The 22,607-nt window shown below is 55.5% G+C and overlaps 2 protein-coding genes across 6 annotated transcripts in view; one reads left to right on the forward strand and one right to left on the reverse strand.

The window, feature by feature from the left end:
* PIP5K1C (phosphatidylinositol-4-phosphate 5-kinase type 1 gamma) overlaps nt 1-9,683 on the reverse strand; it is a 60,174-nt gene extending 50,491 nt beyond the window's left edge. For 4 of the 5 annotated variants that reach the window (XM_067734315.1, XM_067734314.1, XM_067734313.1 and 1 more), the window contains exon 1: nt 9,477-9,682. In XM_067734315.1, coding sequence (XP_067590416.1) covers nt 9,477-9,570 — 94 coding nt within the window. In that variant the 5' untranslated portion in view covers nt 9,571-9,682. Of the gene's footprint in view, nt 1-9,476 lie in introns of all 5 variants that reach the window. The other variant, XM_067734309.1, reaches the window with a different exon arrangement.
* Nucleotides 9,684-13,598: 3,915 nt separating this feature from the next.
* TJP3 (tight junction protein 3) overlaps nt 13,599-22,607 on the forward strand; it is a 29,438-nt gene continuing 20,429 nt past the window's right edge. Inside the window, exon 1 of the mRNA XM_067734317.1 lies at nt 13,599-13,788. The gene's annotated coding sequence lies outside the window, so the exon portion shown is untranslated. The remainder of the gene's footprint in view (nt 13,789-22,607) is intronic.

The following is a 22,607-nucleotide window of genomic DNA, read 5'->3' on the forward strand; positions in this document are numbered from 1 at the left end:
CCCTGCAACTTTCCACAGGCTTCAAAATAAAACGTTAAAAAAAAATAATATATATGGAGACAGGTAAACATCCGGAATAACGGTCATTACCTCCGTAGAAACGGAGGGTCAAGACAAATAAATGCTCACTTTCCACTGACTGCAGGTCTGGGCTGCTGCTTTTTTCCAGTAAGCATGTTATTATTTGTAGCTGAAGGCGTGCCTTTTGCACGAAGACAGAGGCAGACAAGGGGAACCGAACAGAAAGCCCAGAAATAGACCAGCTACACGCAAGAATCTGGTCTGTAATCAAGGTGGCACCTGAAATCCGTGAGGAAAGCAGATTACCCAGGAAGCGGGGGTGGGCTGACCCTTGAGCCACCTGGGAAGACTTGGCTCAATTAAACCCTTGTACATCTCATGCCAGGATAAATGCCAAATAAAGCAAGAATTTAAATGTAAAGAAAAAATAAGTAAAATTATAGAAGTACTAGAAGAATTTAACTGTAACCTCGGAACAGAGGACACATTTCCATCATGACGCCAAACTGGGAAACCATAAAAAGAGACTGATAGGGACTTCCCTGGTGGTGCAGTGGTTAAGAATCCACCTGCTGGGCTTCCCTGGTGGCGCAGTGGTTGAGAGTCCACCTGCTGATGCAGGGGACATGGGTTCGTGCCCTGGTCTGGGAAGATCCCACATGCCACGGAGCGGCTGGGCCCGTGAGCCATGGCCGCTGAGCCTGCGCGTCCGGAGCCTGTGCTCCGCATTGGGAGAGGCCACAACGGTGAGAGGCCCGCGTACCGCAAAAAAAAAAAAAAAAAGAATCCACCTGCCGAAGCAAGGGACCCAGGTTCGAGCCTTGGTCCAGGAAGATCCCACATGCCGCGGAGCAGCTAAGCCCATGTGCCATAACTACTGAGCCTGTGCTCTAGAGCCCGAGAGCCACAACTACTGAGCCCACGCACCACAACTACTGAAGCCCACGTGCCTAGAGTGCGTGCTCTGCAACAAGAGATGCCACTATAATGAGAAGCCTGCACACCACAACGAAGAGTAGCCCCCGTTTGCTACAACTAGAGAAAGCCCACACATAGCAATGAAGACCCAACACAGCCAAAAATAAATAAATAAATAGAAGATACTATCTAAAAAAAAAAAGAGAGAGAGGCTGATAAATGGGACCACATGAAAACAAAAACACCGGCCTGACACTGATAATCATCTTCAGAGAAGATGGGGAAAAGCCACTTAAACTTACTTGTATCATGGATTTAAAAAAAAAAAAAATCTTCCATAATATATAAAGAGCTCCCACAGATCAATAAGAAAAAGACTGGTAAATAATTTGAAAATGGGAAAGATACAATCAGTATACAGTTCCCAGAAAATGAATAAGAGTCCTGAGATGTGTACGATTAAATGCAGGAGTGGGGTGAGTGGTGAAAAGGGGTCTGTGAGTGTGGAATCAAGACAAGACAGAGTGGAGACATGAATGCTTGTGGGGGCAAAGGCACCAAGGACTCCCTGGTGGCCGATGCTCCATTTTCCAGCTCTGACAAAGTGCAGGATGCTGTCAAGGTGAGGCAGTCCAGTGCCACTGGACTGCCGTGTGACCTGGGCGGGCAAGTCTCTGCTCCCTTTGCTGGGATACATTTTTAATAAAACAAAGATGAAACATTAAAAGGAAAAAATACGTGAAGACATTTCCTTCTGATTCACATTTCCCTCTGATTCACGTTTCCCTCTGATTCACGTTATGATAAATACCCAGACCTCCCTTTGTGCCATAAGTTTGGCAAAGATGGAAGAAATGGGCGAGGCACGGAGCTCTCACCCTTGCTGGAGGGAACTTGGAACGGTTCACCTTGGGTTCATCACGTGCATCTTATGATGCTCTGACATCTCGGGGACCTTGCAGACCTGGGGACTGTCCCTCCTGGAGTCAGCCAGCCCCTAGATCACAAACCATCTGCCTGTGAGCACATCTCTGCTGTGCCAACCAAGCCACTATGGGCCACACCCTCAGCACTCCTCATCCTGCTCACACGCAAGCCCAGGGGCACCGCCTCAACCGCCCCCAGCCAGAGCCCATGCCAGCCCACAGCCGCCGCCATCGAACGAGCCAATCCCAAGCTGGCTCAGGGTGCCAACGCTGCCCGTCCCTCCCATCCTGCAGAAACCCCAGTAAGGACCCGTGCTTTCTCCGCGTCCGAACTGGCTTGCAGAGACAGGGCCTCCATTTCCCACAAGCTGGGCCCCGTCCTGGACGGTTCGCATGCGCTGGCTCATCTAATCCTCATGGGATCCCCGAGAGGAAGGCGTGCCTGGATGCTGCTTCACCAATGAGCTTCCCGTGGCTGCTGGGACCCTACATCCTGACTCTTCTCCACCTGTGCTCGGCCCCTCGGTCACCTCCCCTCGTCACACGCTGTAAAGGCCATGTCCTGCCAGGGGCTCTACGACGTGTCCCCCACAGACACATCAGCTGCCCAGTCATCGCTCTGCACGAGGAGGCCCTTTCCCTGCCTCGTCCCCACCTCCTCGCCCCATGGCCGTCTGCCCAAAAACCCCCTGGGCTCCAAACTTGGTCCTCTGCCCCCCACGTCTCCATGTCTCATATTCACACTGCGCCCGACCGTCCCCCATCTCAGCTGAGGCAGCTTGCCCTTCCAGGGGCTCAGATCCCAACCTGGGAGTCACCCTCTACTCCTCTCCCCTCCCCCGCCACACTCACCCCTTCAGTAAGTTCGGTCAACTCGGCTTCTAAAATCTGCTCTGCATCACTCCTTCCTCCTGCCTCCACCCAAGCCCAAGTCCCAGCATCACCACCTGGACCAGCACAGTCCCCTCCACCGTGGTCCCGGGCTCCCACACTCCCTCCCCACAGTCTTTCCCCCACAGTGGCCAGAAGTAGCCCGTGAGCACCTAAGTCAGGCCCCGCCCCTAATCTGCCCACAGCCCTCCAGGGATCCCTCCTCCCTGGGGGTAAAAGCCCAAGTCCTCCCCGTGGCCCACAAGGTCCTGCCCAACCTGCCCCGTCCCCTCCCTGTCCTCCCCTCCTCCCTCTCTCCCCCTCACTCACTCTGCTCCATCCACATGGGCCTCCTTACTGTTCCTGCAACAACCCAGGCACAGTCCTGCCCCAGGGCCTTTGCACGGGCTGTGCCCTCTGCCTGGGAGCCTCTCCCCACACCCCCTCAGTGCACATCCCCTCCTTCCTGTATATCTCTGCTCAGATGTTGCCCGTCGCCCCTGCTGAGTACCTGGCCTCCATCACTCCCCCCACGCCCGTTTTTCTCTCCCCTTCTCCGCTCTGCTCTTCCCCACGGCACTCGCTTCCCCTGCCGTGTTACACCTCTCTCTCCTTGCGTCACTTACTGTTTGCACACACCCCACCCGCACCCCCGGCACGCACACAAGGACCGTGCCCGTCTCATTCGGGCCTCCCCAGCACCCGGCCCAAGCAGTCTTCAGCAGCATCTGCTCACGAACACCTGACCTGCACCCCACAGCCCCAAACCTTCAACGGCAACCCCATGCCCCCAGGATAACGGCCCATGTGTGTGCATGACACGTGCATGATCGAGAGAGAATAGCAACTGGGGCAGATGCTGGGGTCTCTTTCCTTGGTCAGAGCCAGAGGCCAGGTCTCCAAATGCCTTCCCACTGGCTCAGGCACTTGAGGCCCCTCAGGCTGGACCCCTAACCCCTCCATGGGGCCTGGTGGCACCTAGTACAGGGGCGCCAAGGCTAATCCCCAGGTCAGTAATCCCCCCACGTGCGCAGTCCCCACTGTCCAGCTGGCAGCAGTCAGAAAATCCCCAGCGGGATCCCGACCTGCCCTGTCACACGTGGTGCCACGCAGCTCAGTGTGGGCAGCGGGAACAGGAGGGCCCGGGGCCTGGTCACCAGGCTGGTAAATGCCCGGGCCACACGGCTGTCACTTAACGAGCACCGCCAGGGGTGCGGGGCTCACCTCTCCATGCCCCGCCGAATCCCTGGGACCCCTGCCCTCATTCTGAGAGGTGGAGGCAGGCACACTGTCCTCAGCCCAGGCAGGGCTGAGCCCAGTCAAGCCCCAGGCCACGCTGCCCAGGATCCCGTGGGAATCCACCAGCCTTGGGGGCCCCGAGCAGCCCCCCAGACCTGCTCCTCATCCATCAGCACAAGCCTGCCAGGGCCTGGACCCCCAGACCTGCTCCTCCTTGGGCCCTCACCAACCGCCCTCCCCCCACCAACTCCAGGGTGCAGGCCTCCCTACCCACCCTCCCTGCCACAAGACCACGGTCCAGGCCCCCAGCCCCACTCACCTGGATGCCCACCCCCGCAGCCCCTCCCCACCAGGCAGGCAGAGGGCTCTCGCTCTGTAAAACATGACTCTCTGCCCTGCTTAAACCCACCAGCACCACCGACTGGACTCAGACCAGAACTCGAGCAGGGCCAGGCCCCCCACCCCTTCCCTTCTGAGGAACAAATCACGCTCATTCCTGCCTCAGGCCCTTTGCACTGCTGATCCCTCTGCCTGAATGCTCAACCGCAGCTGCTTGGGTCACCTGCTCCCCTGACCACCTGGTAGCAGCAGGCCCTGGTCACCCCCTGGGGCCACGGCGCCCATTTCACTGCTCTGGCAGCTCCCCATGGGCTGGCGTGGTCTGACTCAGGTCAACAAGCGTTCTCCGTAGAGGACCAGCGAGTGAGTGTCTCCAACTTTGCAGGCCACGGGTCTCTGTCTCAACTCTCAGCTCTGCCGCTGTAGCTAGACAGCCCCGTGGACCACAGGCGAATGACAGGGCGTGGCGAAGCGTCAGGAAGACGTGACAGACAAAAACCGGTGGGCGGGATGGACCCAGGGCCCCAGTCTGCAACCGCGGGCCTCACCTGTTTACTAGCTCGCCATCGCATCCTAACCCCTACCAATCTGAAGGTGAGGGAGCCCAGGTGCCGGACCCCTGCCCCCCCAGCAGGTGCTCCATAATGTCCAACAGGCCCTGCCCAAGGGCAAAGCAAGAGGTGACCGCACGTCCCCGTGAGCCGAGTCAGACGGCGGCCCCGCCCACCCAGGCTCTGGGGGAAGCGGTCCCTCGAGCTGGCACCCACGTGGGGCCAGCCAGGGCAGCACCCTTCCAGGGCTCTACAAGCCAATCGACCTGATCCAGCTCCACGAGAAAGGCACAGTCATCACGCCCATTTCACAGATGGAGACACCGAGGCAGAGGACCCCCTGGCTGGCAAAGGCGGTCCGGCTCCTGAGGGCTCTCCACGGAGAGGACCAGGCTGCCGGGCCAAGCGCCGGACACGGCCTCACTAGAAAGTGGCCAGGGCGGGATTAGAACCGGGAGCCTTCTGCCTCCAAAGGCCATTGTTGACTACCAATGAGCAGAGGAGGGACGCTGCTGCCGGCGGTTACAATCCGCCCACAGCTACAGAGGAGGCCCCTGGTGATGAGGCCCCACCCCCAGCCATGCTGGCCGGACGCTGCTTTTCGAGCACATGAGGCCTTTTGCTTGGGCCCTGCTGGCTTCCTGCGCCTCCTTCAGGCCTCCCTCAAATGTCACGGGAAGCCTCGTTGAGAGGACACAGTAGAGCAAAAACTTGAAAGAACTAAGGAAGCAAATGACAGGGATATGGAGGATGAGCATGCCAGGCAGAGGGCACAGTGGGGCAGCACCAGGCCTGGCGAGCTGGAGGAACCGCGAGGAGGCCCGTGTGTCTGGAGCAGAGTGAGCGAGGGGTAGAGAGGGAGGAGGGGAGGGCAGGGAGGGGACGGGGCAGGTCGTGCAGGGCCTTGTGGGCCGCAGGGAGGACTTGGGCAGACCCCTTTTCACCACTCACCCCATTCCTGCATTTAATCCTACACATCTCAGGACTCTTATTCATTTTCTGGGAACTGTATACTGATTGTATCTTTCCCATTTTCAAATTATTTACCAGTCTTTTTCTTATTGATCTGTGGGAGCTCTTTATATATTATGGAAGATTTTTTTTTTAAATCCATGATACAAGTAAGTTTAAGTAGCTTTTCCCATCTTCTCTTAAGATGATTATCAATGCCAGGCAGGTGTTTTTGTTTTCATGTGGTCCCATTTATCAGCCTCTCTCTCTTTTTTTTTTTAGATAGTATCTGCTATTTATTTATTTATTTTATTTATTTTTGGCTGTGTTGGGTCTTCGTTGCTATGTGCGGGCTTTCTCTAGTTGTAGCGAACGGGGGCTACTCTTCGTTGTGGTGCGCAGGTCCCAGGGAGGTGGGACCCTGGAGGGCTGTGGGCAGAGGAGGGGCGGGGCCTGAGTCAGCTTTTAGTGGGAGCCTTCTGGAGTGAGCGGGAGGGAGCACAGGAAGAGACAGGGGGGCAGGCCAGCCATGGATGATGGGGCTGAATTCACATGGATGAACCAGGTGGTGGCAGGGAGTGGGGGGCAAATGGGTGGATTTTCGGTCCACTTTGAAGACAAAGCCGACATAATTTGCCACCAGGTTAGACGTGGGAGGGGCCAGGGGTCAGAGGGGAACACAGCTGACTATTCTGAGACATCACGGAAACAGGAAGGACAGGAGGGAAACTGCTCAGAAACACCAGGCCACAGCTCAGGCCAAAGCCCACAGGCAGCTCGTGGACACCCACAGGAGCCCCGTGAATGTGCCCAAGAGCCCAGCCTTCCTGAGATCCTCCACAGAACCAGGCACTCCACAGAGTCCCCAAAAGCCAGCAGAGAACACCATCGGGTCTTCCCTGGTCCGGGCCTCGGGAGCCCAGGAGTTTAAAGTAACCGGATTCTAAAACACCACCGATACATTTCACCTCCCATCAGATTGGCCAAAATGGCCGAGGCCGATAACATCCGGAGCTGGCAATGCTGCGAGGAGATAGTCTCTCTTGGCTCCTGCCGGACCTTTCCAGAAAGCCAGCGGGCATCAATCTGGTTGCGCCTGACCCAGCCGTTCCAAGGCGGGGACTCCAACCACTAGAACTGAAAGTACCACGGCTACAAGCCCACGTTCAAAGATGTCTACTGCAGCATCGCTTGTGACAGCAAAAGGCGGCTCCAGAAACCACTGGATCGTCCCTCAGCAGGAAGCTCATGCCTAAAGGGGGTGGGCTGTCACTAAAGTTCACCAAGCGCCCTCCACCTGCTGATGCACTAACTCAGGTAAAGCTGGCAGTGTGGCCCCATTTTACAGATGGGGACACTGAGGCTCAGAGAGATCAAGGCCCTGTGAGGTCACAGAGAAATTGAGTGGAACCCAGGCAGGATAAGGGGTTTCCACCTTCTCAATCACAGCACCATATTCTCTCTCTCTGAAGAAAAGAATTGATACCAACGTGGGGAAAAAATGCCGTATTATGGATAAAAAGCAAGCAAGTTACAGAATGATGGGTGAAGGTGAAGTACGGCAGCCCTCACCCCGGATGACTGTGTCTTCAGGGGACACTGGGCGATGTCCAGGGACACCTGTGGTTGTCAGGACTGGGGGGGCTCCTGGCATCAAGTGAGTGGGGGCAGGGATGCTGCTGGACCCCACAGTGCCCAGGACGGCACCCACAACAAAGAACTTTCCAGCCCCAAACTAGCGCAGAGGCATCGAGACTCTGGCATCGTACGAACCCCCTGGTGAGCAAACAGACCCATCTGTGTGTTTATGCATCTGTTCGAGCAGCAGGAAAGGCATGGACAGTTGTTCCCCAAACTTAAGAGAAACGGGTTCGGCGGAGGACAGACAGCTATTAACCCTAAAGTGAGTGAAGTAAGTGATCAGCTGTGGGAACCGGATTTCTGCGGGTTTGGGGACAGGAGCGGGGACGGCCCCTTATGGGCCAGGTCCCTGTGCTCAGACCCAACCACAGCCGGGGCCTGGGACTTTATCTGCCCCCATCAGATCACCTAGCCCCTGATAAGACAAATATATGCTGTGTGGCTTTCCTGTGGGCACTGCATCCTAGTCTATTGTGTCTCTGCCCAGCACAGGGCAGAGGGCTGCTGGCGAAGGTCAGGGGGCTGACAAAGGACTTCAGCCGGGTCCCTCTGCCATGTCTGGGGCTGGCCAGGCAGGGCATCGCCGCCAGCAAAGAACGGGAGCCAGAGGGCCGGATTGTTGGAGCTGAACCAGGGTAACCCACCAAGCAGCTCCAGATGGCAGCAGGAAAGGAAGCGGTGGGAGTCCTCTGGAGCCCGGGGGAGCTCGCTCGCTCTGGCTCCTTCTCCAGACATTTCTCCCAACTCCCAGGCAGCAGAGCATCTCCCTGCCTGCCAAGGAAGCTTCGGGAGGCCCGGGGGAGAAGGAGGATGGATGCCCCTGTGGGTGTCTACAGGGGACTCGCCAGAGAGGGCTGCCTGGAACAGAGAACTCTGCGGATCCAGAAACTTCCTATTTGGGAGCCTGCAACCTTGACCAAGAAGGAACCAGGCAGTGGCTGGGCTCTGCACACCGCCCCAGGGAAAGGCAGACCGCGGGCCCACAGGGCAGGGCGAGGCTGCCTCCTTCCCCAAACCTGCTCTGCTAGAGGGCCAGGGAGGCATGCCAAGGAGAGGGGCTCAAGAAAGCACTGCCCCAACAGAGCTACGGCAGCCCCCCAACATCCAGGGAAAAGGCTGCAGGGGGCCTTCTCCTCCCCCACCTGCTGGCAAGCCCTGGCACTGAAGGTGCCTGGAGATGTCATCCCCCTACCTACCTCCGGTTATAGGAGGTAAACTGAGACCCAGAAAGGGAAGGAATGGCCAGTGGACTAGAAACCAGGTCTGGTGAATTCCACAAAAATGAGGTAGTCAGGAGGCTGACCCATCTGGCCTCCGAGACCCCCCACTTCCGCCACAGCAGCCCCTGCCCTTAACGACCAGTAAGATGTGCCCACAGGGTGACGACTTGCAGGGAAACGGGTGAGGCCCGGAAGCTGATACCAGCAAAGTGGGCGGCCCCGAGTAGTGGGTCCAGACGGTCGGGGCGGGGGGAAACATGTGGGACAGCGTCACCCCTTGGAGGCAAGGTCCCCCATCGGAACGGGGGTACTCCACTATCCCACATGCAGAGCAGCCCCCTGACAACACTGGGTGGGACGTCGTTCCCAAGCGCCCTCAGCAGGAGGCAGTGCACCCACCCACCACGCGTCCTAAATAGAGGTCGCACCCCTCCCAGAGGTGAGGACCCATCTTCCCCGCATGTCTCCAACGGGGTCTGCTCCACCCACAGCCTCCCAGAATGGGGCCCTGCGCCAACCCCCGCTCCCAGACAGCCGGCTCCCCCAAGAACCCCGGGAATGGGCGGCGCCACCCCGACCCCCAGGGCGGGGCGTCTCGGGCCCCGCGGCGCGTCCCCCAGCCCCGGAGTGGGGCGTTCCGTCCCCCCCGCGAGCGCCCCCGAGTGGAACGTCCCGGCCTCCCCGCTGCGGGTCCCGACGCCCCTCCGGCGCTCGGACGGGTCCACTGGGCCCCGGCAGGGGGGGCAGGGCGGGTCCATTCGGGGAGCGGGGAGAGAAGGAGGAAGGTCCGGAACCGTTACCTGCTGCCGCACTGCTCTCTGCCGCCCAGGCCGCCTCTGAGGTCACGGCCCCCGCCTCGGCGCTCTCCGCCTCGTCCGGCACCTCCAGCTCCATGGCCGCGCGCGGACCTGCCGGCGGGCGGGCGGCCGGCCGGCCGGAGGCTGCGACCCGAGATGCGGCCGCAGCCGCCGCTGAACAACAACCGCCACCGGCTGGAGAGCTGAGGGAAGGGGCCGGGCTCAGGGAGTGAGGGGCGGGCCAGGGGCGGGGCCAGGCGCTGCGCCATCGCGCACCGCGCGCACCGCCAATCGGGGCTCGGAGGCGGGGCCTGCGTGCGCCCCGGGCCCCAGGAGCGGCGCGAGCGCCCTCACGTGCCCAGGGGTGGAAGGGCAGCGCCATTCCTGTCAATATTACTGTAGTACGTAAGAGCGTTATTATACATAACGAGCATAAATAATAATTACAATTAAAAATTATCACCATATTAAAAATAAAATTTATATTACATGTGCTTATGTTTGATATAACTAATAGTTACGTAATAATAAGAAACAGATTTTTATCATTATGCACAATATACAAATTGTATGTCATATTGTCATGATACATTAACGTGACTATTAAACAAACAGTAATATGGTATTATAATAAGTAATGTTAATATGTAACGTAAAAATATTATTTATGATATATAACGTAGTAAAATTTAGTTATATGTAACAATAACATCCTTAAATGCCAAGCTTAGTGCTAAAGCCTTTATATGCAATATCTCCATAAGTTAGGGACCTGCTTTTTGTTTCCTTTTTTTTTAACTACTACCATATTCCCAATACCTAACACAGAACATTACACCTAGAAGACAATTTGATCAACCAGATGAGAACTATTATCATCCCCATTTTACACATGACAAAACAGGAGCCCAGAGAGCTGAAGCCACATATTTGGAATCACACAAAGAACCGTGTTGTGAAGCATCCCCTTTACTTATTGTATTAAGAATAATAATATTATTTAAGTCTAATGGTGAACTCACCAACGATATGGTTAGGCAGTCATTCATTCTGAGGTCATGGTTTGGGGAGTAATAAATGTTGCTATTAGTAGTTTTATTCATTATTAATGATTTCTGCTGGGAGGCAGGTGGGGGAGTCCAGACACTCTGCTGGTGTGGGTGAAGCTGGGCTGTTTTCACCCAGGCCTGTCCGACTCCAGACACGTGATCCCTCTTCATTGTCAGGGTGCTGGTGAGGTCAGCGGGAGGCCGACAAGGTTGGGCTTAGGGGTGCTTGGTGATGGGACAATGGGGAATCAGCAAGAGGGAGCAGGCCTCGGTCCGACCCAGGGCTTAGAAAGATGGTCCTGAAATGTTCTCCATCAAAACAAGGAGACAAATCAAGAAAAAGGAAGACACAGAGAACAGGACCCAGGATGAGGTGGAGGGATCCTCTAGGTTAGCTGTGTGCTGTTAGAATTGAGCCTACCCAGAGAGGAGGAGTCAAACAGCTCCAGGGAATCAACAGATGATGGATAAACACAATGTGGTCCATTCATACAATGGGATATGATCCCGCCTTAAAAAGAAGGGAATTCTGACACACGCTGCAACGTACGTGAACCTGGAGGACGTGATGCTCAGTGAGAGAATCCAGACACAGAAGGACAAGTACTGTCTGATCCCACTCACATGAGGTCCCTAGAGGACTCAAATCCATAGAGACAGGAAGTAGATGGTGGGGACCACGGGGTGGGGGAGGGGCTGGAGAGTCTGTTTCCTGGGGACGGAGCTTCAGTTTGGGAAGATGAGAAAGTTCTGGAGATGGGTGGAGAGGATAGATGCACGACAATGAGAATGTGCTTAATGCCACTGAGCTGTGCACTTAAATACGGTTAAGACGGTAAATTTTATGTTATGTGTATTTTGCCACCGTTTTTTAAAAAGGCTCCAGAAGTTCTCTGGACACGCGCCATGGATAGAACTCCTGATTCATTTTGAATCTGTCTCCAGAGAAGATCTACATCAGTGATCCTCAAAGCGAGGTGCCTGGACTTGCCCCCATCAGCATCAACCAGGAGCTTGTTAGAAATGTAGGTTCTCGGGCCCCAGCCCAGCCCTCCTGCATCAGAAACTCTGGGGGCGGGGACCCACAGTCTGTCTTTCAATGAGCCTCCCAAGGCAATTCGGATGCCTGATAGAGTTTGAGAACCACTGGCTCAGACAACTGGGAATGGAGAGGAGGGGCCGGGATCCCGTGGGGCAGCGGCTTTTGCGCCTCTTGCTTCATCCCCCCAAGTGCCTGCTCAATATTCCCATTTTGCAGGATGGAAAACTGAGGCTGCCCAGCTGGGGTTGGTTGCCTGGTTTCGGGCGCCCCCTCGTGGCTATTGCTGTCAGCACTGGGTCCTGCAGGTAAGAGGACCTTACCTGCAGGTCCTCTTCCACCCCCTCCCCATATTCCATTAATTCATTCCACAAATATTTATTGGGCACCTACTGTATACCAGACACTGTTCTAGGCCAGGAGGATACACGAATAAGCAGGACCAAATCCCCGACCTCAGTGAAGAAACATCTAGGGAATTCCCTGGTGATCCCGTGGTTAGGACTCCACGTTCTCACTGCCGAGGGCCCGATCCCTGGTTGGGAACTAAAATCCCACAAGCTGGGCTTCCCTGGTGGCGCAGTGGTTGAGAGTCCGGCTGCCGATGCAGGGGACGCGGGTTCGTGCTCCAGTCTGGGAAGATCCTATATGCCGCAGAGCGGCTGGGCCCGTGAGCCATGGCCGCTGAGCCTGCGCGTCTGGAGCCTGCGCTCCGCAACGGGAGAGGCCACAACAGTGAAAGGCCCGCGTACCGCAAAATAAATAAATAAATAAAATAAAATAAAATCCCACAAGCTGCATGGCGTGGCCAAAAAAAAAGAGAGAGAGAGAGACATCTAGAAGACAAATAAACAAGCAAACAAGACACAAGGCGTTTCAGCTGCTAACAAATACTTTGAAACTAATACAGATGTGATACAATGGCAACAGAATGTGACTGCAAAAGGCTCCACAGCTAATACGTATTAAGCTCCTATTCCAGTGTTTTCTGCTAGAACTACAAGGCAAGCCCATTTCAGTTTAACTTTTTAAATGTCATTTAAAATTTTCTAGCAACCACATTTGAAAAAATTAAAAAACCAAAAGCAGGCGAGATAACTTGTAACACTATATTTCATTGAACGCAATACATTCAAAACTATTATCATTTCTACAGGGAATCGATAGGTAAAACCAATGAGCTATTTTACATGCTTTTCTGCACAGCTGCTCTTCCAAATCCGATGTGTATTTTACCTGCATGTCATTCATTCAGACCAGCCACCTGTGGGTCGCAGCTGGAAGGTGCAACTCTACTGTGTGCCCAGCAGAGTTCTCAGCACTTTCTGGACAGACATTCATTCACTTTACTCTAGGAAACAACCCTAGGAGCAGATGCCAGTGTTGTTCCCGTTTTTAAATTTTATTTTAGTTTTCATTTTATTATTATTATTATTTTCATATATTTTTTGGGCCACGCCGCACAGCATGTGGAATCTTAGTTCCCCAACCAGGGATCGAACCTGTGACCCCAACACTGGAAGCGAGGAGTCTTAACCACCGGACCGCCAGGGACGTCCCCGTTGTTCCCATTTTTTTAGGTAAGGAAACTGGGGGGCCGGTGACTTGCCCAAAGCTGCCCAGCTGGGAAGTGATAGAAAATTCTCAGTGTAGGAATCCGGCCGGTCACTTGGTGGCACAGAAGCAGAATTTGAGCTCAGATCTGTGGGGATGGAAGGAGCAGCCCTGCCACAAGTGGTGGGATGCTGTGCCAGCTGGAAGGCAAGGGGAGCAGTGAGGGGATGGGGGGGCAGGAATGCGCCATTCATTCATTCATCCTTGAATTTTTCCACAAATGTCTCCCAAGGACCTGCCACATGAGCCAGTCCCTTGCTGATGCCAAGGGCTCAGCGGTGGCCAGTGCAAGCAGGGCGGGACTGGGCGTCCCTGGCCTCTGGGCCGGCAGGGGTTAAGGTCAGCTGCTCCCACGTGAGAGCACCTTGCAACAGAGCCACACACCCAACCAGGTCTCTCTCACTCTCGCTGGTTTGCCTGCGCCTGTCGCCCTGCTGGTTCCACCTGGCACGGGACCGGCTAGCCTGTGGCCACCACAGGGAGGCAAAGTTGGGCAAACAGGTGGGAAGACCAGAGCTCAAGCCTCGGGTCCCCTCCCCGCCCCTGATGCCAGGCGGAAGCCCAGGCCCTAGCTCCTGTCGCCTGCCCAGAGGCCACCCAGCCTCCTAGACAGGTGAGTCCACCACCCCGATCTGCCCACCATCCCGAAGCAACTGTCCAGACTGGGTTCCCCACTGTGGGGTCCTGGGCCCCCTGTCACCTCCCCCCCACCACCACCAGGCTCCCCGGAAAGCAGGAAACTGACACTGCTGTGTGGGCATTTGACATAGTTTCTAAGGGATTATCTGGCCGGCAGTTACTGCCCCTGGCAGCCTGCCCAGGATGCCATAGCCACAGACTTCAGAGGGTCATTGTTGGCCCCGGCTGTTGCAGGGGGGCTGAGGGGGCGCAGACTGGTCTCTGATCCCCCAAACTGAGGAGGGGAGGCTGGCGGGGAGATGGCAGGTGAGGCAGCCTGGCACCTGCTTGGTATCTGGGCCTCCTGGTACTTCTTAAGAGGCCCCCAAGTTTTCAGACAATTGCATCTCATCTCCGTCCCCTCTCCAGGTGCTGGAGCGGGAGGAACGGGGTGTTCTGGGGAGGTTTATCTTGCTTATCTTGATTTCTTCTCTGGGTGAAATCTCCCAGCGGAGAAGTGCAGGAAGGGGCAGACGGATGGTTGTCACAACAGTCTGCAGAGCTGACTGCGGGCAAGGAGCCAGGATGGTCTCCGGGCAAAGGAAGCTTAGACCCAGGAGAAGACAGGGATCCAGTGGCAAGAGCTTTTTCTGGGTCATTTGCTCCCAAAAAGTGCAGGACAAAGAGAACTTCCCAGCCAGCCAAGTGTCTGATTGCACCTCAAGGCCTCAAGGCTCTTTGTCTGAGCCCAAGAGGGCCCTCTGGGGCTCCGGAGGCATGAGCGTCCCAGTTGCAGGGTATAGAGCCGGCCTGGCATTTGGGGTCACTCCCGGGAAGCAGAGCTGCTTAAGATCTGGGTTCTGTGGGGTTGGGAGGGGGGACATCTCGACTGTCAGATCCCACCCTGCCTGGGTTTGGAGAGAAAGACCCATGGAGTCAAATAGAGCTGGCTTCAGTTTTCCACTCTGTAAACTGGGTATAATGAGTCACCACGTCGCAGGGCTGCTGAGAACAGCATATGATAGAGCAAGTAATAGATTCCCAGTCATGCAGGGGTCAAGGTAAACTGTCCCACCCCAAATCAGAACTCAGAATGCCAAGCCAGTGGCAATGTCCCATCGCCTTCCTGTTTTGCGGAGGTTGAACCCGGGCTCAGAGAGGGGTAGCCACTTGCCCTGGGCTGCAGAGTAAAGTAGGGCTGTCAGCCTGATAGGAGTCAAATTGCAGAGAGTGGGGAGGTCTGCCCCCAGCCAATACCCCAGTTTCAGCACCTGTAAGAGTCCTGCCTCCCCGGCTCAGGGCTTCTGTGTGGCCCCAGTTCTGGGGAAAGTCCACCTCGGGAGTCTGGGTTCCTGTTCTTCCACCTCAAGTCTGGCCTGGCGCCAGGGGAGCTGTGTTTGCTCAGGGTGGAGCCTGACACCCTTTGGAATGGGCTGAGGTTAGTGGGCAACATGACTGGGGGGGGCGGGGGTGCCCAGGGAATGAACCTGCATTTATGAAGCACCTACTGTGTGCCGAGTGCTGTTCTGGGGCTTGAGGATTCAGGGGTGATCAAGAGAAACAAAGATCCCTGCTCTTGTGGGGCTTGTGGTTTGGTGGAGGAAGGCAGGCAAGAAACAAGAGACACAATAAGGAAGTAAATTGTATCCTAAATTGTATCCTGGGTTAGAGGATGGTCAGCCTTACAGGAAAAAAAAAAGTGAAAGACGTACAGGGATAGGAGTAAAACAGGCAGGGGGGTGTTTTACAGTCTTAAGTAGAAAGATTAGGGGAGAATTCATTGAGAAGGCGACATCTGAACAAAGACTTGAAAGAAGTGAGTAGCTGGGGGAGGGGCATTGCAGGCAGAGCACACAGCCCGTGCAAAGGCCCTGGGGCAGTACCATGCCTGGCGAGCTGGAGGAACCGCTAAGAGGCCTGTGTGTCTGGAGCAGAGTGAGTGCGGGGGAGAGAGGGAGGAGGCGAGGGCAGGGAGGGGACGGGGCAGGTCGTGCAGTCTGGAGGGCTGTGGGCAGAGGGGCCTGACTCAGGTGCTCACAGGCGTCCTCTGGTGGCTGCTTCGGGGAGGACAGACTGTGGGCGATGAGGGCGTAACCAGGGACCTGGATGGAGGGGACTGAGCTGGTCCAGGTGGGAGAGGATGCGGTGGACCAGGTGGGGGCTCAGAAGTGAGGAGAAGTGGGCGGATTCTGGACAGATTTGGGGAGAACCAACAGCTTTTGCTGACTACGAAAGACAGAGTTCAGGTTGATTAGGAAGAAAAGTGGAAAGAATGCTCTGGGACTTGAAGATGGTAACAGGTAAGATGGAGTAGTTGGGAATCTCCTCAGGGAGGAGCCTTGGATGCTAGAGTGAAGGCTTTAGGTGTAATGGAGTTAAGGGATCTTTTTTTTTTTTTCAAAAATGTAAAGCATGACTCTATACCAATATAAAACAAACAGGTGCTTTATGAGTTTACTTAACTCATTAATTAATATGAGAACCAGCAAGATTTTACAGATTGTTTAAAGGAGAGAATATTGGGACTTCCCTGGTGGCGCAGCGGTTAAGAATCCGCTTGCCAATGCAGGGGACACAGGTTCGAGCTCTGGTCCCTGGCCCGAGAAGATCCCAAATGCCGCGGAGCAACTAAGCCCGTGCGCCACAACTACTGAGCCCAAGTGCCACAACTACTGAAGCACGCGCGCCTAGAGCCCGTGCTCCGCAGCAAGAGAAGCCACCGCAATGAGAAGCCCTCACACCGCAACAAAGAGTAACCCCCGCTCGCCGCAACTAGAGAAAGCCCACGCTCAGCAACGAGGACCCAACGCAGCGAAAAATAAATAAATAAATTTTTTTAAAAAGGAGAGAATATTAAGAAAGAACACACACACAGGCAATCAATGCTGAAATGAATTTACAAATAGTTGTAAAGGTGGTCAATAGCCACAGAGAAATAATCAGTGGTCTCCACGGGACAAAATTCATTTGTATTTCTATGGACAAGAATCCTTTGAGATACCACCAGTTTCTTATCATTTACAGAGTTGTAAAATAGTTCGAAGACCATAAGAAGCACGGATAACTAAAGAGGATACCCAGAGCCTGGCATTGATCAGATGCTCAATAAATATCCTTGACCGAATGCTAGGGAGCTATGGAGTGTTCTTGAGCTAAGACCACAGCTTGTTAACTACGCGCCCATTGCTGAGACTGTTTACGTTTTGGTTTTGGGATCTTATTCCCTGACCAGGAATGGAAGCCACGCCCCCTGCCGTGGAAGCGCGGAGTCTTAACCACTGGACCGCCGGGAAAGTCCCGACTTGTTTGTTGAATGTCTGCTCTCCAAGCTGGTCTGTGAGCTCTACCTCTCCAGTGACCTAGGCTCCCAGAACAGTGCCTGGTATGCAGTTGGCACTCCATAAATGAATTAATAGCTCATGGGGAACCACCTAAGATTCTGAACAGAATAGAAAGACCAGTGCTGTGTGCTTTGGCAGGACAGATTCCCGCTGTGGCAGGCCCAGCCTCAAGGCAGGTAAGGGTGGGGTCTCAGGGGACCTTTCATGGGGTGTGGTGGGGGGAGCTGGTGTGGGTACAGGTGCAGAGGCCAGACTGAAACCAGGGATGGTGAGGAAGGTGTCAGGGGCCTGGGTTCTTCCCCCAGCCATTGCATACAACGATGGAAGCTCGAAATAGACAATTTTGCAGGCGGTCCCCATTCAGCTCTGAAGAACACCATAACTCCCTTTCATTTTTTCCCAGTGGGGGCTTGTCTCCCTCCTTCTGGCCTGAGTGGAGGAACTTCAAGGCACCCAGGCAAACCTTTCTGTGCACCTGCTACGTGCCAGCTGCTTTAATTTGTGAACCTTCGTGATCGTAGCGCTCAGAGTCAGAACTAGTTCCCATTATACAGATGAGGAAACTGAGGCAGGAAGCAGAGGGGCTGGGATTCTCACCAGGCACTGCTCTGCCCCCTGCCGTGGAGCTTCCTTCTAGGGCTTCCTCCCACCTAGGGGGTGGGGGGGTGGGTGACACCCTCTGTGAGCCCCCTCCAGCCGCCCCCAGAAGGGTCTTCCCCCCTCCTCGCTTTCCCCTCCCTCCAACATCAAAGTACTCGCCCTAAGGTGCCCCGGGACCCGCATGGTGCCTACCGCTGGGCCATTCCTCAGTGCTGTGCTCATCAGCAAGCCCACCCCACCCAGAAACTGCCCTTCCTCCTGCGCCCTCTGGCTGAACCCATAACTCCAGTCCAGGCATGAGGAAGGCATCAGACAAACCCCAAACGAGGGGCATCGTAGAAAATCCCTGACCCGTCTCCTCCAGACGGAAAAGGTCAGGGAACCGGGGGAGCGGAGCCCGAGAAGACGTGATCACACAGACGTGAACACACTGTGGGATACTGGATGGGCTCCTGGCGCAGATTTCACACTAGTAAAACCTGAATACAGCGTGGAGTTTAGTTTATAGTGAGGATGTTTAGTTAATAGCGAGGGTGTGGCTTCTTAGTTTTGGCAAATATACCGTGGTGGTCACGTAAGACGTTAATGTTGAGAGAAACTGTGTGAGAAACATAGGCGGACTCTCTAAATTATGTCTACCACTTATCTGTCAATTTAAAACTAGTCCAAAATAAAATGTTTCTTTTGTTTTTTGGCCACGCTGTGTGGCTTGTGGGATCTAAGTTCCCCGACCACGAATTGAACCTGGGCCCCCTGCAGTGGAAGTTCAGAGTCCTAACCACTGGACCGCCAGGGAAGTCCTCAAAATAAAATGTTTATTTAAAACATTTTTTTTTTCAGGGCCTCTGGGTTTGGAGTCTCTGCTCCCCCAGCTCCCGCCTACAGCCCCCAGTCTGTCCTCTCGACAGTGGCCACCAGAGTGCGCCTGTGAGCACCGAGTCAGGCCCCGCCCCTCCTCTGCCCACAGCCCTCCAGGGTCCGGCCTCCCTGGAGGTAAAAACCCAAGTCCTCCCGGCAGCCCACAGGGACCTGCACGACCTGCCCCGTCCCCTCCCTGCCCTCCCCTCCTCCCTCTCTCCCCCTCGCTCACTCTGCTCCAGACACACGGGCCTCCTCGTTGTTCCTCCTACACGCCAGGCATGGTCCTGCCCCAGGACCTTTGCACCAGCTCTCCCATGGCGCCTCCCTTACCTCCTTCAGGTCTAGCTGTTACTTCTGCCCAGATACCTCTCACTTAGGTCACTCCTATTAATCTCAGTACCACCTCCTCAGAGAAGCCCTCCCAGAGCCCCCAGCCCAGGTTGTGCCTCTGTACCTATGCTCTCAGAAATCTAGGTCGGACTTGTTTTTTCTGTTACGTGATGATCTGATTATTGTCTATCTCCCCGGAGGACCCTTGGCTTCCTTTAGGGCAGGGACTGGGTCTGCATCAGTGCTGGGTATACACAGTAGGCGATCAGTAAACCTCGAGTGAATGAGCCAGCGCCCAGCCAGGCTGCAGAGCTGCTTCATTCTTGGGCTCTGGTCAGACCTGTTAGGCCACAGATAAGACCTCAGCCGCCTGCAGCCCCGCAAAGCAGCCTACCCCAGGGAGACCCCAAGCTCCCAGCGTGAACGAACCCCCCAGGCTCCCACCCCTCCTGGCGGCCACGACCCACACTGGGAGACCTCAACCCAGTCCCTACCCCCTTTGGGCCTCAGTTTCCCTGTAGGTGCTCAGAGGGGGCAGAGGAGGATCATCCCACAGGTTTCTCTGAATCCTCCCTTCCCCCACCCCTTCCGGCCATGCGCACACTGCTCCCTCCTGGTTGTAGTTGGCACTGCAATTTCAGACGGGAATTCCGTCCCCCATCACTTCTCCTTTCTGTACTTGGCGCATAGCAGGGGCTTGCAATATTTTTGTTGAGTGAATGACTGAATAGGTGGGAAAATGAATGCATGAATGACACCGCCTCTGGCCTGTGAGGCAGCAGTGGACGCACCCTTCTCCAAAGCCCTGCATTTGAGCACAGCGTCATCCGATGGGTACTAGGGAGACACTGAGTGTTCTTTTTTTGAAATTTATTTATTTACTTATTTTTGGCCGCGTTGGGTCTTCGTTGCTGCCCGGGGGCTTTCTCTAGTTGCAGTGAACGGGGGCTTCTCTTGCTGTGGAGCACGTGCTCTAGGCGTGCAGGCTTCAGTAGTTGAAGCACGCAGGCTTCAGTAGTTGTGGCTCCCTGGCTCTAGAGCGCAGGCTCAGTAGTTGTGGCACTCGGGCTTAGTTGCTCCGAGGCATGTGGGATCTTCCTGGTCCAGGGATCAAACCCATGTCCCCTGCATTAGCAGGAGGATTCTTAACCACTGTGACACCAGGGAAGTCCCAGTGAGTGTTCCTGAGCAGGGCATGAATATGTGAGGTGGCTGGAGGAAGACCATGTGTCTTGTGGTGGTTGACCCCCTTCTTAGAGGGGTTTAAAGTGGGGTTTCTCTACCTCAGCACTATTGGCTTTTGGGGCCCAACCGTTCCCTGGGGTGTCAGGCTGGGGGATGGGGGGCAAATTACGCTACAGTGAGAAGCACGGGTATAGACTGAGCGGTGTGGGGTCAAAGAGAGCCAAGTCCAGGGCCAAATCCAGCTCTCCTAGTTGGGCTTGCCACTCGACCCATCTGGCCTCAGTTTTCTCAGCTGCAAAATGGTCACGTGGATATCCGTGTAACAGTGGCTGGAGCAAAGCAAATACTCTATAAGCATGAGCCAACTTATTTTGCCAGACCTACATCCAATCAGTAACTCCTCCCCAGTCCTCCCCAGTAATCGCAGCCACGAACCCCTGCATGCACGTGGCAGTGGGGAACCTATTTATGTTTTGTCCTATGAGTCAGTAAAGCAAATACACATCTATTTAGAAAATATTTGACTTTCTTCTACCTAAAATCATGTTGTGTGCCACCTGCTGGTGACCCAAGGTCATGTCGGGAAAGACTGAGCTTTCCCCTTTAGCCATGAGGTTCCAAGCAGGTCCTTAGAAGGGGACTTCTGCAAATATTTATTGCCTTGGGGGCCTTTGGGGACTCTTGAGGGGTTGATTCTGGCTAACTGGGGTCTCCAGACTAGGTTTTGGGGGATAACTGCAGTGGGGAGTGGTGAGAAATCAACTTTGGGGGCCTCAAAGGTTTTGATTATATTCTCTGTCTTGTACACTTGGCAAACTCTTATCCAACCCTAAAAACCCTAGTGGCAATACCCCCTCCTCCAGGAACACTTCCCTGATCCTCCATTTTCCCCTCTGCCTCCCCCCTTCCCACAGTCTGGAGTTCCTCTCTGCCCAGTCTTGACTGGATGAGGCTGGGAAGTGGTGTCTATGCCCAGATTTGCCCCTTCAACCTTGGCCTGAGATGGGGCACAGGAACAGCTGGGCCTCAAGGTCTATTTTTTTTAAGCACAAAGGAATGTGTGGGTGGGGCCGATGGTGGCTCCACCCATCCAGGTGACTTCCTCCCTCCCTCACCCCCAGGTAGAGGGTTTCCTGCTCTCGTCCTGTAGTTCCTAGATGGCTCCTGAGGGTGAGGCTGGGTGGGGAGAAAGAAGCCTGACCTTAACTCAGAGGAACCTAAAGAATTTCCTCCGCCCTCGCCGCCCCGCCCTCCCCAGCTGGGGACCCAGCCAGGTGCTAGGTGTGAAGACAGGCGGGTACCACTGGATTCGGGGCAGGCCCAGAGGCGGCCGCTGTGCGCCTTCAGAGAGTCCATGCCCCTGGCCTCCCTGGGCCTCCGTTTTCTCTCTCTAAAATAGGGTAAACCTCCCGAAGATGGGGGTGACCCGAGAAAGACCAGCCCTATGCTCCTGAGGTCTCTGACCCTTGACTAGCTCCTAATCCAAGAGATCTCCCTACTGAATTTCAACATGTAGAGTTTTTCTCGGATGTTAAACTTTCCGAAGCGCAGGCTCCGTTCCGAACGCGGCTGTAATCCCTTCCGGGTCTTCCTTGCAGCCTTGCCTGGCTGGTCTCCAGCCCCGCCGCTGGCTAGTGCTCAGCTGGGCGGAAAACCCAGCCTGGAATTCCCACCCCTGGGCCTGGATCCTGTACTGGGAGGGGAAGGGGGACGAAGGCTGCCTCGGCGGCGTCCCGAAGGCGTGTCGGGGCGGGGGCGGAGCCGGTAGGGGCCACGGAGGAGGAAGAGGTGCAGGTGCAGCCCCAGCGGCGGAGCGGGCTGGAGGAGGGCGAGAGCCGGGGACCTGCTTCGTCGCGACCCTCCCCAGCCTCCTCCCTCACGCCAGGGTGGGGGCCCATTGTTTCTAGGACCCCCTGGGGCAGAGGCACTGGACGGCCCCCGGGTGGACTATGGCGGTGAGATTCCAGGCGAGTAGCCCGCCGAGGGCGGGAGGGAGAGGGGACCGAGCTGGGGTCAGGGCTGGGACCTGGATCCAGGACCCCAGATCACCCTCTGCCTAGGTAACAGATGGGGAAACTGAGGCCCAGAGGAATGTGGTGGCTAGCCCGAGGCTGCACGGGCAGAGGCGTCCGCGCCCACTGGCCTCCAGAGCGGCCTCCGGGAGCTTCCTCTGTCCTGGGTCTGCCTTCGCAGGTAGACCTGAGTTCAAATCCCATTTTTTTCTCCGTAACTTTGGGCCGCTGAATCCATACGTCTCCGAACCTCATCTATAAAGTGGACGGTGGTCACTTTATAGAAGGGTGTAGGAAGGATTCCAGGACAAAAGTGTGTTGCAAAGCGCCTGGCACGTAGTAGGTGCCCGGTTTCCCGGGAGATCAGCGGAGTTAAGCTTGAGCACTAAGGGCGGAACCGTGGGCAGGGACTTCATATGTGGGCGGGAGCGGCTTTGGCGAATGCGGCTAGGCTGCGGACGAGGGGATCCCCATTTATTGGGTGC

Source organism: Pseudorca crassidens, chromosome 3 (assembly GCF_039906515.1).
Source record: "Pseudorca crassidens isolate mPseCra1 chromosome 3, mPseCra1.hap1, whole genome shotgun sequence".
Classification (NCBI taxonomy): domain Eukaryota; kingdom Metazoa; phylum Chordata; class Mammalia; order Artiodactyla; family Delphinidae; genus Pseudorca; species Pseudorca crassidens.